We start from the raw sequence: 16,810 nt of genomic DNA on the forward strand, positions 1-16,810 counted from the left end.
CAAGTAGTGTCTCACGCACCCAGCCGTGAGAGGTATCAGACTTCTCCGCCTCCTCGCTGCGGTTTTTCATAATCTCATAGCCACTTAGCTAGACTCAAGTGGACAAGGACTATAATTTCCTGGCACGATTACAGAAAATTTTGAATTCGAGTCGAGAGCTTTTTGAGCTAATATTTTAAACAAACAGAGATTGACTTTTTTGACAAAAATGAATCTATATTTAATAAATTCATGATGAACAGATTTTAGATGAGAAGTAGTGTTTTTGTAGATCAACCTGATCGAGTAGACGCTTGAATAAACTTAAAATATTGACGATTTAAAAATGGCACAAGACGAAACCTCGGAATGAAATGACTAAAAATTAACGTTTGTGTCTTTAAATGACGAAATATCTTCCCATCAATTACTATTTATTTTTTCTATGATCTTTTACTTCCCTAGTGTAGACGGGCGACTGGCTACTTTTATGTTTTCTCGACGTTTCATGCCCCTAGAGTACGAAAAATAGGCTTCACGTTTCTATCTGCCTGTCGTCTCTTTATGTAGATGCTTATTAAACAAAAAATCGTCGAAACTACGAAACCGATTATTGTCAAATTTAACATGTATGTTAGGGATATCGTCTATATAGTAAAACGCTAACCAAAATTTGGCTAAACATTCCTACCATTTTTTTAGAATTGCTGATACAATGTGACTCAAAAAAATTAATAAATGGGGTGACATGTTTTATTACCTATCCCATTTTACTGAAAATTTGAGAATACAGTACTTACTGTTATTAATAGTATTACACTGCACCTATTCAAACTGATATTCACGTCCTTTTAAAATTTTGATGACGTCTTGAAAAAAAAATTATATGGACACGTAATACGCATATGATGCTTCTTTACCTGTATTTTAACAATCCACACATATAGGAAATCTCCAGTAGTCAAAATTTCGAAACAATTCTTTAACTCAATAAAATTTGAACTAAAAAACCTGCCTTTGGTGCAGCCAACTTCTGAAGTTTTGGGTCTTAAATCTAAGCAAATTGCGAAAGAAGAAATTTTATAAGAATTATTTATTTGTAGCTGCTTTTACTGACATTTCAGTGAACCAAAGAACTTTTTTATAAAAAAAGCGGGTAAGTATTGTGACAATAAATTAATTGTTATCTAGACACATATCTGAAAGAGTTTCATAATTGTGCATGCGCTTACAAGATCAATAAACACAATTACTACCAGACTACCACAGTTGTCTGTAAAAATATTTTTTCATTCACAAACATTTGATGAGTCCATAATTTATAAAACTGAAATTCTGTTATACTTTCCGCTTCAATAAGAAGTGATTAAATTCTGCTACAACGGTCATCAAAAAATGTATTATATTATAACTAACAACCTCCTCTTGCATTATTTATATGATTCTTTTCCAAGATTGGTACATTGGAAGTCAACTTCGTAAAAATTCTGGATAACCATTGAAGCCAGCAAGAAAATTACACAACTATTTTAATTCAAGGATAAATCTATTTAATTAACGCCACCGTAAATCAAATGGTTTCTACAATTAAAACGATTTGTTGACATTTCCTGGAGATTTTGTTGGATTCGAGTATATCCAACAACACATTCAAAAACAAACAAATACGATAGAAACAATATTAATGTGTTTTTAAATGAATCAGTCACCGACGGCAAACCCAACTACATAAATATTCACGTTTTAAACAAATCAACGTTTGCCAACTTTGGACTAAGCCAGACGTAATCCATTCCATTAAACCAAATTTATGGAACTAAGCCATAAATGTTGCGAACGTTTCCAAAATTAATTAAACTTTAATCCGATTTATCGACGCATCTAATAAATTATATCGGAAATATTTGTGACTTAAAGCGATAAGCACACTTTCAAATTACTTTTCCAGTTTCTTCGTAAATCTTGCAGATTCATTGCCCACTTAATCCTATATTGGGCACCTGACGATTTTTCCTCCTCCATTTAATTGCAAACATACGGGTCAATTAAGCGGCAATTATCAAAGACGCCCAATCAGATTTTTTCGCTGAAATCACAAATTGCGAATTTAATAGTGCACATTCTATAATGGACGGAATTCTTTAATTAAGAAAAATGTTAATTAAGCGCATGAATTGAGCCGTTGCTTTAATTTTAGCTCTGTGGTTTTCATTGCTGGCATTGCCGTCGGTGATTCGGTCAAGGAGCGATTTGTTTTGTGGAGGTGAATATCGCTTAATGGTATAGTGTTTTGTGGATTCGTTTCGTGATAAGCAAATAAGTGAATACCAGAACAGTCGTTTACCTGGTATGAGTTCTGGTGGATGATAAACACGAGATTTATCGTTTTTGCAAATTAGTATAATGGGAACGGACAGTTTATGCCTAGCTAAAGTAGTAGTTATGTAATTCTGTTCTACTTGATGACGATTAATGGGAGACTAATTTATGAGATATTCTCCACGATTATTTCGTTTTGATCATTTCTAGTGAAAGTATTTCAGCGTTCATGCACACCTAGTGAAAAAACGAAGGACGGTTTTTACATGGGGGCTTTATATTTACAATAATATGGTTTACGTTCCAATATTAGTTTGTAAATTATTTATGCGATTTTTATTTTGCAAAGTAGTATTTTTCTAGACTAGTGAAAATTTTTTCGATGCTACAGGATGTTCCATTTGAACATTACACAACAAAGTTTTTTCAAAGAAAACTTCTCACACAGTTTTGCAATTTAAATTACAATATAATAGTAGAAAAAAAAAGGTCAACGTCTTTAGATAACAATTTTTACAAATGATAATGTTATATTATATGTACCTATATCATGAATCACTCTTCCACCATTTTTAAAGACAGAAATCTGATTTGTAAAAAAATGTTTCCTTATCTTAACTTATTAAACACATCTAAAAAAATATGACGCAGGATCATTAAATTTCCAAATTGTTGTTTTTTATCCAAACACCCTATACATATTTCTCAACTGTCTTTGGATATATTTTTTGATACCAATTAAGTTAACTGAATTAGTGTGGCATTTTTATTTTGTTAAGAAAATTTAGAAAACTAAATTATTTTTTAATAACCTCTATAAGGTCCATTATTAACAGACTTATTGTTACGAAATTTTGAGTATAACTTGTCAACAAATTTCTCTATGTAATACAATAGTGGCTTTTTCTAAAAACAGATTACCATCATCATTTTTTTTTATTTTAGTAAAATTTTTCATCACGTGTTTTTAAAAATCATTATCTCAATTATTTATGGAAATTTCGGACAGCGGTTTTCCCCACTGTTTTCAACTTACAGAACTCTAAACTCTAACAAAGAAACATTATCGACTTTTTTGTCGGAAATGAGATCCTCTCTCTACGTTTCATGACCCCTAGAGTATGACAAAGTAGATCTTCCGTCTCCGTGTGCCTGTCGTCTGTGAAGATTGTTATTAAGACAAATATTCTCCGAAACTACCAGACAGATTATTCAGATTTTAGATGTATGTTAGGAAAATCATGTTGATGGTAAAAGAGTAACTAAAATTTTACGTTTGATCAGGTCCAGCTCTAACTAAACCTATGTCATACTTAATTAACAACATTAATATTAAATATACCTACTTGTATTCTTAAAAAAAAAAGGATTACAGATATCCTGTAGTTATTCTTTATTTTGATTTCCATTCAATGGACAAATTTAGATTTGTTTTCATCAGTTTTTGTCTAATTGGTTTCTAAAAAACTCAGATCTATGCATTTGTCAATTATAAATTTCATGGAGTTGTTATTAATATTTTTTAGAAAATAAATGTAGGAAATATTAATCACAGTGTAATAAATTATATTTAAGTTTTATAAAACAGCTCACTCCTGTACTTGTGGTTCATGATTCCACTTTGAGTTTTTACCCTAAATACATACACTTTCCAAAAAAAATCAAAATCGTATTGTAGTAACATAAGACAACGTTCAGCGACCGGTCAAAGCTCAGTTCATTGGACTATTTTTTCCTCACACTGTGCTAGAATTGTCTATATATTTTTAAATGATATGCGTTATTATAAACTAAATAAAATTTCGCAAACCCAAATTTTATAATTTTTCGAAAAAGATGGATAGTCTATATTTCAGTTCTGCAAACTTTATTTAATTTATGTTGAATATTCATTCGCTTAATGCTTGGTAATATTTTTAACTCAACGAGCAAATTTTTCAACAGAGAAATATATAAATATCCCGGTTGGTTTTTTAATTTCATATCTTGTCACCCTAGAATTTCCTGACAAAACAAATTCGGCCGAAAAGTAGGTTGTAACTTGAACTTGTCATAATGATAACACAATTTAGATTATGTTAAAAGGCCAAACTGTAGAGAATCTACGACAACAGAAGCTGTATGTTGTAAGAGACGACCTACGTAATCTGACAGTGTCGGATTGAAGACATGGGGGGGGGAAATTGACAAAGTGGGGCCCTGTGCTATTAGATACATATGTTATTTGGGTATTATTATTTTCAGTTTTGCCGGGGACATTGACGTTTTGAAAAAAATATGTTGTTTTTGAAATTTTGTGACGCTGCCAAAAAAAAAACAAAGCTAGTAAAAAAATTGTGCAAGGCTATTTTGACAGAACTTCCCTCACCCTTGAAGTATAGTCCGACAAATTCTTCTTTAAAAAATTATAAAATTAGATTTTGGGGTCCTCGTTTTGTGATAACTGTTAACCTCTATAAAGTGAGATATATTTAAAGCAGATAGGTAACTAACAGGAAAAAATATAGACATTCTCAATTTCCCAGTATATGCTTAACTTCAACTGTTTATGTTTATACTTCGACCGAATTCGAGTTTTAGCACGTTGAGATTACAAGCATCATTCTAAGATGACGCCATTAATTTGTGGGAGAGCCTTGATTAACGATTTATCATCTTTCCTATAACCTTAAAACGTTTGAAATATTTAAGTACATTCGCTTTTGCAATTTTAAAGTTAAATTGTAAAATAAAATTTTGATTTTTTCCCCAAAATTCTCAATGTCTAAGGGAGAAACTCAACACGGATTCTAAATCACACATACACATGGAATACGTAATTCTATAAAATTTAAGGCAACTTTATAAAATGATGTCATCATTTTTTAGGAGGCCATAAAAGAAAAAATGTTTAATAACGATTTACCATGCTTACGATAATCTTAAAAAGCTTGCAAGTTTTCAAACCAATCGGTTTTACAATTTCAAAGTTAAATTTTTTATTTTTTTCTCAAAAATCTGGATGTCTAGGGTGAAAACTGGACACAAATTCATGAATCACACATGTAGGAGTATGTAATCCTGTAAAATTAAATACATATCTAATACCAAAAAAAGGGGCAAATTAGTAGTAAGGAAAATGTTACATTTCACACCACATTTTGTTTTTTAATTTATTATAAGGTGCGTTATCATTTTTTTTTTTAAGACAACGGACCAATTTTGACGTTGAAGTGGTTTTTTATTTTTTTTTGTAAAAATTTCAAACTCAGCGGTTTCTATATCGATCTGCTGGAATCATGGACAAAATTGTTAGAAATCCACAAATTTTTAAAAATTAAGCTTAAAAATGGGGTGAAATATTAAAAAATGCATTCAAAAAAACTTCACGATAAAAATTACTTTTTTATTTTATAAAAAAGCAATAAAAAACTTCAACGTTAAAGTTGGCTTGCTTGCTAAAAAAACGAATGATACAGTACCTTAAAATAAATTAAAAAACAGGTAAAAAAATAGTTTAAATAGATGAACGATAATTTAGAAATTTCATGTAAAACGTTCCATAATCCAATCCTTAAACCCGAGTCATTCAGATGAGAATTGGATTTGAAATAACAAACAATGCTTTTGGAATCACCAAAATTTATATTTGGTAAATATAATTAGACTGATTTTGACAAATGATATACCCTCTAAGAAAATAAAGGGCGGGTGGGCGGGGCTAATATTTGCTAAGATAAGACGGATTTTGCCAAATACTCTGAGAAAATAAAGGGTATAGGGCATATCATTTGGCAAAATCAGGCTTATCTTGGCAAGTATTGGCCCCACCCGCCCGCCCTTTTTTATTTTCTTAGTTAAGATAAGACTGATTTTGCCAAATGGCATACCTTCTAAAAAAATAAAGGGCGGGTGGACGGGGCTCGTACTTGCTAAGATAAGACTGATTTTGCTAAATGACATACCCTCCGATAAAATAAAGGCAAAAGCAGTCTTATCTTGATGAATAACAACTAAATGTGCTCGCTGCACTCGCAAAATGTAAAATCATGTCATTATTGTTTCAGAGTGCCATAAATGAAAAAAACTTGATTAACGATTTACCATGGTTACGATAACCTTAAAAAGTTTGCAAAATTTCAGAGCATTCGATTTTGTAATTTCAAAGTTAAATTGCAAGATGTTGCAACTTTCATTTCTTCTCCAAAAATCTGAACATCTAGGATAAAAACTTAACAGGGGTTCATAAACCACATGTGCAGGAGTATCTTATTTTATAAAATTTAAATAATATTTAAGTATTATTGCAAATTTTGGAGATGACGTCAAAAAATTGTTGGTATAATTTTGATTAGCGTTTTACCACGTACACGATATTCGTAATCTACATCTAAATTTGACAATTTGTTCAGTAGCAGACGGTGGACAGACAGACAGACAGACAGACAGACAGACAGACAGACAGACAGACAGACAGACAGACAGACGGAAACGGGAGACCTATTGTTTCGTACTAAGTTTACACTGTAAAAAGATTAGGTATTTCATATTTATATAGAGTAGTAAATAAGCAGACTGCTTCGGGGCCCACCGGGAAATTAAAAAATATATAACACAATATATTTTCCAAAGAAAAATAATGGACCAGGCACAGTTTTCTATTACAGATGCCGTCTTGGTTTTGAGATTACTGATTTTCGACTTTACGAGAAAAGATCTAACAAAAAGCTTAAAATCCTTGATAAGATAACAAAGTACAACATGTTGACTTCGGTCTTGTAGTTCGAATTCATAATTAAACCAAATTGGTCTTTGTATTTCCAATTTCTTAAAAATATCCAAAAATCCTTCAACGTTTTCATCTGTTCGGTCTGTGGCGATATTTATTAGACACAGAAACTCCGAAATTACCGGACTGATTTTTGTAGAAATTTATTTACGATTTTTAGCAAAATCGTATAGATAGTAAAACGCTAACCAAATTTTGACTAATCTTCCCCACCGATAATGTGATAACGTCACCTCAGTCATGACAATATAATAAACAGGTAAATTATAACAACTTAACAAGCAGATAATGAGATTAATATGTTATTGTACAACGTATAATTAATACATTCTTACATTAAAGAACAACTAACTATTATATTTATTTTATTATGCCACATTTTGTAATACATTTTACACTTTACTGGCTTAAATTGCAGAAAATTTGAACAATAATCTCTCCAGGTTCAAAAATAAGGCATTTTTAAAATAATCAGAACCTTCAAAAACAGATTTAAAAAATTAATTACTATATACGATAATAAAGTGCAAGAAATTTAAATTTCAAAAACCTCTGAAACCAATAATTATTTCTCGACCAACGTCGTCCATCAAACACTGATTTTAAATTTAAATTCCCACTTTTAATTGATAAACACTTGTCGTTGCGTAGGTTTCCACCACAAATAATTCGAAACCATCGACGAAAAATTCTCAGCATTGTTCAAGTTTCAGACACTAGTTTCGTTAACTCCAGATCCGGCACGAGATCACCGATCAGACATTAAATTTAAATAAAAGCCGAATACACATAAAAACTTGCAACATTTACTTGATGTTTAATAATTATCATAGCCCGTAAGATGAAGTGTGCCATTAACAGCATATCGAGATTTACAGATAAAAATAGCCACAAAAATAATGTTCGTAAATTAATTGCTTTTGATCTCGTCCATTGACGTTTTCGACATCTGATTACTCTTTCATAAGATACAACAGCTTATCTCTTTGCCGCAATGAAATAAACAAAAATCAGAATGACAATACGTTAACGTTACGAAATAAATTACTGATCGTTCGATAGATTCGAGTCGCTGAAAAGATCTTGTCATCGATGGGTATTTCGACAATACCTATTTATTTGGGTACGTTTTTTCAACTGAAAATATAGTTTCTGGCTGGTTTTAGTACAGAAGGATCTGAAAGTGCGTATTAAGAACGGAACTTGTCGTTTATATAAACAATTGTGAAACTGCAATGCATCTTTTTTGTGTAGGTACAAGTGTTGAAATTATTCCATATTTAAGTGAATTTTCTATTTTAATTATCACATTAACTGTCGCAATAATATATTATTCATTAATTAAAACGGATAAAAGATCGAAATAAAAATAGTTTCAATGTGAAATTAGCACTAAAGATAAGAGCAAAAGTTAGGCGTTCACAGCCACTTAACTGTTAGTAAAAAGGTGAATTAATTATTAGATCAATTTAATGCTGGTGATTTAAATTGATAATAACGTAATAACTAACGGCAATACTGTCAGTAAGATACCGAGACGAAATTGTAACTATTTTTAAAATCAACTGGATGATGATGAGTTAGTTTATGGTTACTTTCAGCAGGATGATGCCACTGCGCATACAAATGGAGCTACAACAGGTTTTTGGGCTAAATTTTATGACAATAGGATTTTGTATTTAATTATTACATTCGTGTAGAAGAAATTTAATTTTCAAATTTAAACACTTGTGTACATTAACAAAAGCTAACGAAAACACAAACTTTCTGATAAAAATTTTACCATGAAGTAACTTAAATTGTATTCACGCCAGTAAATTTTGGTCCTTGTCCATTTTAGTCTAGCTAAGTGGCTATGGGATTATGAAAACCCGCAGAGAGGAGGCGGAGAAGTCTAATATCCCTCGCTACCTGTAACCACTTCGCTGCCTAAAAATCACGGACAAGTTTCATTTTCTATTATCCAATAAAGTGAATTTTCAAAAATATATTGCTACTGCATAAAAATAATAATTTTAAAATATGTTTACTAATTCGCAAAAGTATTAAATCATTAAAACTGCAAAAAACTGCTTTTACTAACAGGAAATTCTTTTATTTTAAAGTAATTAATCTGACGCCTATGCGATAATAATTTTGATAAAATTAATATTGAAAAATTATGCTTTCATTTCTGATGTATATTGAATATCATTTAAATGTTTGGTGATGGTTTGGTTGAATATTGAGGAGAAGATCGGTGTTTGCATTCATACTCATCTAGTAACTGATGAAATATGGTTTTTGGTTGGACAACATTATTAATGCAAGCATAAATATCCAGGTTTTTGAAATAAATTGTCAGAAGTGACAAATAAAATGAATAACGACCAAGAAAATTATCTTATCTCTCCACATTGTGGACGCAATTTTATACGCAGAAAATTCAGCAATATTTTTAAGTAAATTAATTGTAAAAATGAACATTTGACATTAACCTATTATTATTAAACTATGTTAGATTTAAGAATTGTAAAATCTACAACGGTGCAGCATAATATTTAAGTACAATTTAGCGAAAGGAAAGAAAATGAAAAATATTAATATTGATATTCTTAAAAAAATAATTAACAGAATAAATTATAATGATTGTACAGCGCATTCTAAGCAAATATACGGGTCTATTTTCCAAGGCAAATACAAAATAAAAAATAAATAAATAGAACTAGAAATAAAGTCCGAAATGTGTCGGCGATTTTTCATTGTTAATATTATTTAATGTTTTATTAATTTATCTATAGTGTCTCAAATACTACAAGGTTAGATGGCTGTTGTAAAATTAGGGTATTGTAATGACAATGGAGCAGTTAATAAGGTAAACCCACAGTTGTAGATTGTGTACATACCTATGTGTTGGTTTAATGTAGGTACCAAAAATGTTTAAGCGGATTACCCAGCAGTAGGGCGAGATATTTAGATAAATCCTTGATTTATGACGCTAGGATTGAGCCGGTAACCAGCCGCACAAAAGAAATTATAACACCCCATTATTAAGTTAAGTGGGGCCATACAACCTTGTAGTATTTCGGACACTATACATATAAACACTTAAAAATGAAAAGATAATAATATTTTTTATTATCATTGTACTAATGTTAAATTAGTCAAAATGTTTCTAGGCCAATTATCAGTATTCTCAAAACATCAAGGTGAACAAAAACTATTTGGCTTAGATATAATCAACAAGACTTTGGTCGGTGTCATCACGCTGTTCAAGAAACTATAGAATCTTTTTCCTATTTTGTTATTTCTTTATTTATTTATTTATTATTTTTTAGAAACATATTTAATAAATAATATCCCTACCGAAAGTACATCAGTGTGGGGTAGAGTGGGTACTTAAGCAGAATTTGTCTTTTCATTAAATAGGTAGCAGATCGATCATTCGAGCTGAATTATTGGTTGTCTATATATCAGGCAGCAAACAGACCCAAACACTTTAAGAAAATTAGGTTATGTCTGACATCACAACTATACGCGGCAAAATTCACGAAATTTCAAAGTATGCTCTTTTACAATTGAATTCAATTAGAAGAGTTGATTAAAAAATGGCGCATGACTCGTTTATTGAGCAAAGAAATATAATTTTAAAAACCCTTGGCGCCAATGTAGAAAACAGAGACTTTCAAAGTTTAATTTTTCTTTTAGGTGTTTGACCACATTTTATTCACTGGTTAGTGTTGGGTAGGTACATAAAATCAATCAGTGATTTTTCTAAAATTTAGATTCGTGACTTGATAATGTACCAGTTGAGTTAGTGTGCTATTTTTGAATCACCCTGTATATTGTATTTTTGTTTCATTTATGTGACATGTTTCGCTCATGGGTTTCTTTATGCCAATTCTTTAAAATAATTAAATAGGATTTTTAAAGTAGCTAACAAAAAAGCTCTGTCTGTTAGAATTGTTATTTTATTAAATCAAACTCTAAATATGGTCCCAAATGAATCTTAGATGTTAAAATCAAATTATTGTTGCTGTAGAACTCCATCAGTATTTTAATAGAAATATTTAAAAAATATGTTTCTGGAAAAATTGGAGAAATATGTTCCCGAAAAAAAAAACGGTCAACTAGTAGGTACTAGGGGGTTATTTTATCGCTCGTTATTAGGTACTGTATTAATATCATAATGTAAATAACGAATATTAAATTAAATAATTTTCACAAAAATACTAATAAGTAGGTATACCTATCTAAAATTTAAAATAAAAAATCTTGCGTCTTACAAATTTGATAATTAGACTTACTACTGAATTTTCATTTAAAAATATTTTGTACAATATATAACACCTAGGTGTTTCACTGTAGATTGTAGTAGACCTGTTTTTAACTCTTGTCATCTCCTATTTTTTCATGAAATGACACCGTTTTTAGTTAGGTAGATCATTTTTTCCGAAATAACTAACTATACGGAAAGAAAGACTATTTGTGATTTTCTAAAAAATGTCAAAAGAATAGAAAATTTCGCTTGGCTTAATAAAACTAATTCTGCAAATAAAACTACGGAAGCATAAACATGTCTTTGATTAAACAACATTTTTTTTTTAATTGCAATTGCAATTATCTGACGCATAAAAATTTATTTTATATTAAAAAATCAGTAACTGAAAAATTTTTGTAAATGAAATATCGGGTGTTCCTTTGAAAAAGTCATCAAGTTGGCCTTGATTTTTGAAAACATTTTGAAATATGACTACAATAAACCTAAAATTTAAGCGATGACAGCTAACAACGCGGAAATGTCAGTTACCACAACAGCATGCATTAATAAAACAATTTTTCGCTACGTTTTCTTTATTAAAAAACAACGCCAACTTGATGACTTCTTAAACTGAACACCCGTTACTTCTTTTAAGTCAAGCAAAATTTTTTACTTCTCTGACTTTTTTCTGGAAAATAACAAATTAAAAAAAAATCCTCTTGTAAAGTTAATCCGGGAACGTATTATGTATTGAACACTTTATTATTTTTTTTAACAATAGCATTAGAAAATATCTTTTTTTTTTATCATAAAATCCGTTTGTCTTTATTATTTATTAAATTTAGGTAGGTAGGTATGTATTTGTGTTATGCTGAAACATATATTGTATCTACTGTGATTTTTTTGCGTGATATACAGGATATTTTACTCAACACTCAAGTAGGTATAGTGCTCCAAGAAAACAGTGGTTTTATGATTTTGAATTTTCCAAGTCCTTCGTTCGGAAATAAAAACAGCGTCTTATTAAACTAATGCCACCAAATAAAAGCTGATCCTGTTTAGAAGAAGCATGCCAGAACCAATAAAAACACAACAAAGAACCGCTATTAAGTTTGGCATAGTGTCATAAATTTGCATTTAATAAACAACATTATACATTATCAAGGGGGTGGGAGTCAAAATCGCAGAACCACGATTTTCGTTGGTGAAGTATAGGTACTCCCTTCTAAAAATTTTCGAAAAATGTTTAAAATTATTTGAAAATTTAGCAAACTGTATGTACAAAAAATTTTATGCCCAACGATCATGTGTAGATGATGGTAAAAGTTTTATAAGTGATAAATAAATTTTGCAATTTCTTTTAAAGGTTGCTTATTTTTATTTTATTTTTTTTTTAAGAATTTTGAAATAACGACTATTAATTAATGCGACATCCCAAGTGAGATTTAATTCCATCTTGGATTTATTGTGAAAGTTTAAAGATAATTTCATTAGGTAACTGAATTTTAAACAGTGTTCTTGCATGTTTTTTATCTGAAATTACATTAGTCTTTCGATATTTTTTTAGTTCAAAAATTATTGAAACAGGTGCATTTTAAATAAATATGTAGGTCTATGCAACTTTTATGACATCAGCATGTGTAAGAATACACGGATGTTAATGTATAAATTATTTTATGCTTGCTCTATACTTAAACTGTGTTATTATTAAATTTTAAAACGGATGCTATACACCGTATATGTTATACTAGATGTAGGTATTCCATTGTGCTATTTGATATAAATCCATTACTACCCACCGTATGATACCTTATACTAGCAGATATCTGATGTCTCTACTGAGTTTCAGTTCCTTTCAGCAAATTTATCATATTCTTCAGTAACATCAATTTTCTTAAAGTAATTTATTTATTATACTTATTATTCCGTAATAATATATAGACCACTGCAATCAGGAGAGTTCAAGCAAACCTGTTTTGTTATTTTACTTTAAATTATCACAAAGTACTTTATAATAATGGACCGGTTTTCACTTTCGAATATACCTAGTGTTGTGTATATTTTTTATGTATATTTTTTGTCACTCACCCTATCATATTGATGGGCTGCTCCAAAAGGAGAACTAAAAGGTCCAGTTCTTGGCACTGGATGGGCCGACACTGGCGGCGCTGCTCCGGCCCTTTGGTACAAGTAAGGATAATACGCTTGGTACATAACTTCAGAACAACTCATTATATACATATACACATTGCAAAACAATTCAGACGCAACACAACTATTGCACTATCCCAACTCAGTTTTAAATCCGTCAACAATCAAGTTACAAACGTAAACAAAAATAAAACAAACCGTCGGCAAAGGGCACTGCGATCCGCGCCAAAACACACGTTCTGTCCGTTATGGCATCACCACCTGCCCCCATCACATTCTATCGGCGGTCGAACGTCAGTTCAACGACACATTTTGCGATTTTTGACAGTTTTCGGCTCGCTGCGGGAACACGTTACGTTGCGCATGAAAATCTCGACATACGCCTCATCCGAAACCGGTATTGGGACTAACTGGGTGTCGAGAATAAAAATTCCTTACCCCCTGTATTCCGTGGCCCCGCCCAGTTATCCCCACCGACGCGTTACGCCCTATTGGCATGATTATAACATTCCTGGAGCGGCGACCAATGACGGCGCGGGCGGAGTGCTCGGCAGCCAATCGCTGCTGGGTATTTAGAGAAGAATGCAGACCGCCTATGCTGGGTTTTATATCAAATAATAGTTACAAGGGGTTATGGAGGCCATACGGAATTATTTTTGTGGAGGGCGTTGTTGCGCTTTCGAGTGGGTAATGAAGAATTTTTTGGGGGAGGATGGAGGAAATGTAGGTGAAACTGGTGAAAGTAGTTGTCAAAGGCTTTATTGTGGGTACTTTTACAGGTATTACTACGCTCTAATATCTAAAATGTTAGAGAATTAAGAAGGATTTTTTTAATTGAATATAATTTTTATTATACAGGGTGTAATTTAGGAATTTTTAAAATTCGCTTAATGTACCTAAAATTGATAATATGTACTAAAAAGTACGTACCTACACAATTTTGTTAGTATTAGTTGTTTTCAATCATTTAATCAAGATCGTATTTTCACTCTGATCTAACAAACTGGACTTTATTATATTAATATGGGTATAACAAAGTTATACAGTGGTTGCTTTTAGGAGTCATGGAGACCATAGTCCGTTTACCGAACAGATGGAGTGATCACGTAAGCTTCAGGTATCTACAAAGTAAGCGCCCAAGCTTATACGATAACATTAAAATTGAACATATGATGAAATCTCGGCACGTTGTTTGAAAATATTTTCGTTGTTTATAAAATCTTATAGGTACATATTCCTTCTTTTTCTTTCTCATAAGATAAACGTAAAAATCTAAATGATATAAAGTAAAAAAGTTTCATGTCGTTGCAGAAATGTTTGTCACTTACCTAATAATAAGTTTTCAATTTTTAAATTAGAAAGAAAGTATACCTACATTGACGCAATACACAATCTTTAATCTGATTTATTACTTTTTTTTACTATTTTCCATCACTTTTCCAGAAACTAAGTAACTCAACTTGGCTTTTCGTAACAATACAAAATAAAAGTCTTTAAAAAGACTGATTTACAGAAAATGCCGAATAAACTGAGAAAACTGAAAACAAGCATGATGACACCAGGCCACAAGTACCTACTAAGAGTGAAAGCTGTAGTTGGCATAAGAGGAAAGGATAGGTATAATTTTTTGAGTTATGTGAAAACGGTCAACTGCCGATATGCCTCAACCGATAATACTACTTTTACAACTCCATCTGTTCAGTAAACTGAGTATTGACAGTGACCTTCACTTCTGTAGGGCACACATAATGTGAAAAAAAGTCTGCAAAGTTGTTTGCAAACAACTTCGCATTTTTTATCATAAGGTATCTTATTCAGAAACTTCAGGAACCTACTAGGTTTTTTTCTTGAAATGTTTAATTTTTTTAGTTTCTTTACCTCCCGTTTAACAATAAAGTAATAATTATTACTTTATTGTTAAATATAATTAGATGACGCCATAAACTTTTTAAAGTGGGTAAACATATTAATTTCGAGAGTACGAACAGTACTGATGTATACTAATCAGTAGATACTTTATTGTTTTTTTTAGTACTTGGTGATTGTTTTTTTTTAGTATAAGTATGTAGGTATTGGTAATCTAAAAAATGAAGGTCACACTGTAATACAGGTAAAAAATTTTCTAGATGATGTATAAGTATTTTACTAATATCTACAAATTTATTGATTTTTTTAGGATGACGTTTTCTGCGTTCATTATTTTTTAAGACACCCTGTAGAAACAATTATAAAAAATAAGAGTTTAATTTTGCAAAAGATAAAAATTGTACTATTTTTAGACAGAACTTCTCCCGCCTCTGAAGTGCAATTAAACAATGCTAGTTTTTTACAAAAAAATAGATAATATATTTTTTAATACTTATTAAAAAAAAATGAAATCCTAGTCATAAACGACAAACACAGTTATACTCACAGAAATCTCATACAAAGATGCTTTTCATTTTTGTTTTGTTGTAACTTGTAGGTACCTTTATTGTCAGTAAGTTTGAAGTTATAATGGCACGAAAACTAATTGAAAACAATAAAATAGATTTTGATGCAATTGGAAAATGGTTAGGAATAGGTTGTACGTGGTTTATGTTTTTTTTACAAAATTTAAATAACATTTAGGTACCTTGCAAAATTTTTATCAAACCAAAAATTGATCATAAGTTTTTATACCTACACAACTTTTCTCACCTCTGAAATACAATGATGTGGGGTGATCAGGTGATTGAAATAGTACTTGCGTTTTGGCGTATTTATTTTGATGTTGTCGGTTCGGCAGGTGAGGGAAGAGTCTTGGAGTTTATGAATTTGAAATGAAAAGAAAGGTCAATAAAAAGCGGTGAAAACGATTGAATAAATTCATTTTCTTAGAAAAATTGAATAAAAATTGATTACTAAAATATATCTAAAATTTCATAATAGTCTAGGTATTAATTTCGGAAACGACAGATGACAGACAGACGGAAACGGAGCACTTACTTTTTCAAACTCTAGACTAATACAAGAATTGCACAAGATTTTTTAGTCGCCTGGTCATATACGGGTATTAATCATGTATACAGGTTGATTGAATTTGTAAATTGTCAGTTTTCTTTGTTTTTCACTTGAAGCACTTCAATTTTCTTAGAAGGTACGTCATTTACCAAAATCAGTCTTATTTTATCAGATAGTAGCCTCGCCCACCCGCACTCGATTTTCTTAGTGAGTACCTACGCCATTTACCAAAATCAGTCCTATCTTAGCAGATACTAAACGTTATCAAATACTAGTGGGAATTTTCAGACAAATTTGGGTTAGCGTTTTACGATTTACATACACGACGTTCCTAAATTCCTACTAAATTTGACAACAACCAGCCCAGTAGT

General features: G+C 30.9%; 1 protein-coding gene across 3 annotated transcripts in view; it reads right to left on the reverse strand.

The window, feature by feature from the left end:
- LOC135130455 (protein vestigial) overlaps nucleotides 1–16,810 on the reverse strand; it is a 135,059-nt gene that overhangs the window by 113,836 nt on the left and 4,413 nt on the right. For 2 of the 3 annotated variants that reach the window (XM_064057839.1, XM_064057838.1), the window contains exon 1: nucleotides 13,395–13,849. The exons of the other annotated variant lie outside the window; for it this stretch is intronic. In XM_064057839.1, the coding sequence (XP_063913909.1) occupies nucleotides 13,395–13,547 (153 nt within the window). In that variant the 5' untranslated portion in view covers nucleotides 13,548–13,849. Of the gene's footprint in view, nucleotides 1–13,394; nucleotides 13,850–16,810 lie in introns of those variants that run through there. 3 annotated transcript variants of the gene reach the window in all.

The sequence above is a fragment of the Zophobas morio genome, unplaced genomic scaffold (genome assembly GCF_036711695.1).
Source record: "Zophobas morio isolate AGI-343-1 ecotype UQ-CSIRO unplaced genomic scaffold, CSIRO_AGI_Zmor_V1 ptg000017l, whole genome shotgun sequence".
Taxonomy (NCBI): Eukaryota; Metazoa; Arthropoda; class Insecta; order Coleoptera; family Tenebrionidae; genus Zophobas; species Zophobas morio.